This window comes from Vollenhovia emeryi, unplaced genomic scaffold, assembly GCF_000949405.1.
Source record: "Vollenhovia emeryi isolate VEMERY1.0 unplaced genomic scaffold, V.emery_V1.0 DF947954.1, whole genome shotgun sequence".
NCBI lineage: Eukaryota > Metazoa > Arthropoda > Insecta > Hymenoptera > Formicidae > Vollenhovia > Vollenhovia emeryi.
Genome location: NW_011958412.1, coordinates 1 through 1,572, shown reverse-complemented (window position 1 = coordinate 1,572; position 1,572 = coordinate 1). Strand labels below are relative to the sequence as shown.

The 1,572-nt window shown below is 44.5% G+C and overlaps 1 protein-coding gene across 1 annotated transcript; it reads right to left on the bottom strand.

Moving 5' to 3' along the window:
* Positions 1 to 26: 26 nt before the first annotated feature.
* LOC105557389 lies at positions 27 to 898 on the bottom strand. The gene is made up of 2 exons (XM_012004628.1): positions 482 to 898; positions 27 to 404 (listed from the first exon to the last, which is right to left on the bottom strand). The coding sequence occupies exons 1-2, from the start codon at positions 704 to 706 to the stop codon at positions 312 to 314; spliced, it is 318 nt and encodes a 105-aa protein (XP_011860018.1). The 5' UTR covers positions 707 to 898; the 3' UTR covers positions 27 to 311.
* Positions 899 to 1,572: the final 674 nt, after the last annotated feature.

The following is a 1,572-nucleotide window of genomic DNA, read 5'->3' as shown; positions in this document are numbered from 1 at the left end:
AGAGGATCGGTATCCGCGAGTGCTACCGGTGTTGTCACCGGAGAATCGGTATCCGCGAGTACTACCGGTGTTGTTACCGGAGGATCAGCATCCATCGGTGAAACCAATTCGACGCCATCCACAATTGGCAACACAAAATTGCAACTGGTACCTGTAAATTTAAAAAATTTAATATTGTAATTATAAACTACATTCCATTATATTTTTTTAAGTTGTACAATAATACCTGTTTCAGTAGAGGAATCCTTGATCGAAGATCCAAGCTGAACCGAATCGCTCACGAAGCCAACGGACTCGCCAGAAATTTTCCATTACCTTGTTCGAATCGTGTCCTTTGTTGTTGAAAGGTCATGAAACTTTGATGGAACAGCAAGCTTTCTGAGATAAGGGCGCTTGTATGGTTCCTTCAATATAACATGTAATATATGTAATATGAGATCGCATCCTTTGCACATGTACAATTTATCTAATATAAACTCACCTGAGCGATGATTCGACCATTCGAGTCTCGTTTAATCCATTCACGGATTATATCTTCCTTGTTAAAGTGCTTGTCGCAAACAAAGTGTGTCGGCTTCAGTGTAAGAATGCCTGGAATGGCTGCCACCCATTGTTTATATTGAACGGCATTTCTTGGCATTCGAAATACTGAGCGGTTTTCACCATACAAATTATTGCAATTTGGTACGACGCACGGCGCGGGCATTCTGAGGTTATCGGCTAGCCGACACGGCCATGACGGCTCGTCAAATACCTTCGGAATACATATATAGCTCTACTACTACTAGAGTCCCTAGAATATAGAGTCTGGCCACTTGCCGCTCAAAATGGCGTCTTCATTGTGGACTAGACTAGAGAAAAAGTAAGGGACTCTAGTGTCGACAAAGAGTGCAGTGCAGCGCATAGAAGAAAATTCTATTTTTCGTAAGAAAAATTCTATATTTCGTATCACGAGACACGGTAGTGTCTCGCGCTAAGTGTAAGCGTAGCTAGTACACGCATGCGAGACCGACCGTGTAAGTTTACACGAGTACACGAGTTGACGGGCCCGCAGATTTTCGGATCTCAACAACGGCTGATCCGACGAAATTGAGACTGCGCTTAATCGATAGCTTGGATACGATTTGCATAATAAAAGTGTTTTTACTTTTCTCCTACGTGCCCCAGGAGTGGAGGTATTGCAATGCAAAGTCAGATTTGTTAAATTTCGGATTAAGAAACATCTTTGTCGTCGTCGTCGACCAAACCAGCATTTTCACTTGACTTTTCACTTGACCACGTTGCAATTGACCATGGTCCCGATCGACCACGTTGCAATTGACCACGGTCCCGATCGACCACGTTGCAATTGACCACGGTCCCGATTGACCACGTTGCAATTGACCACGTTCCCGATTGACCACGTTGCAATTGACCACGGTCCCGATTGACCACGTTGCAATTGACCACGTTCCCGATTGACCACGTTGCAATTGACCACGATTCCGATCGACCACGTTGCAATTGACCACGTTGCAATTGACCACGTTGCAATTGACCACGGTCCCGATTGACCACGTTGCAATTGACCAC

Coding starts and splice junctions, on each gene's coding strand:
- LOC105557389 (XM_012004628.1), bottom strand. CDS start 706: ATGCCCGCGCCGTGCGTCGTACCAAATTGCAATAATTTGTATGGTGAA. Junction 405..481: donor ATGGTCGAATCATCGCTCAG/GTGAGTTTATAT, acceptor GTTATATTGAAG/GAACCATACAAGCGCCCTTA.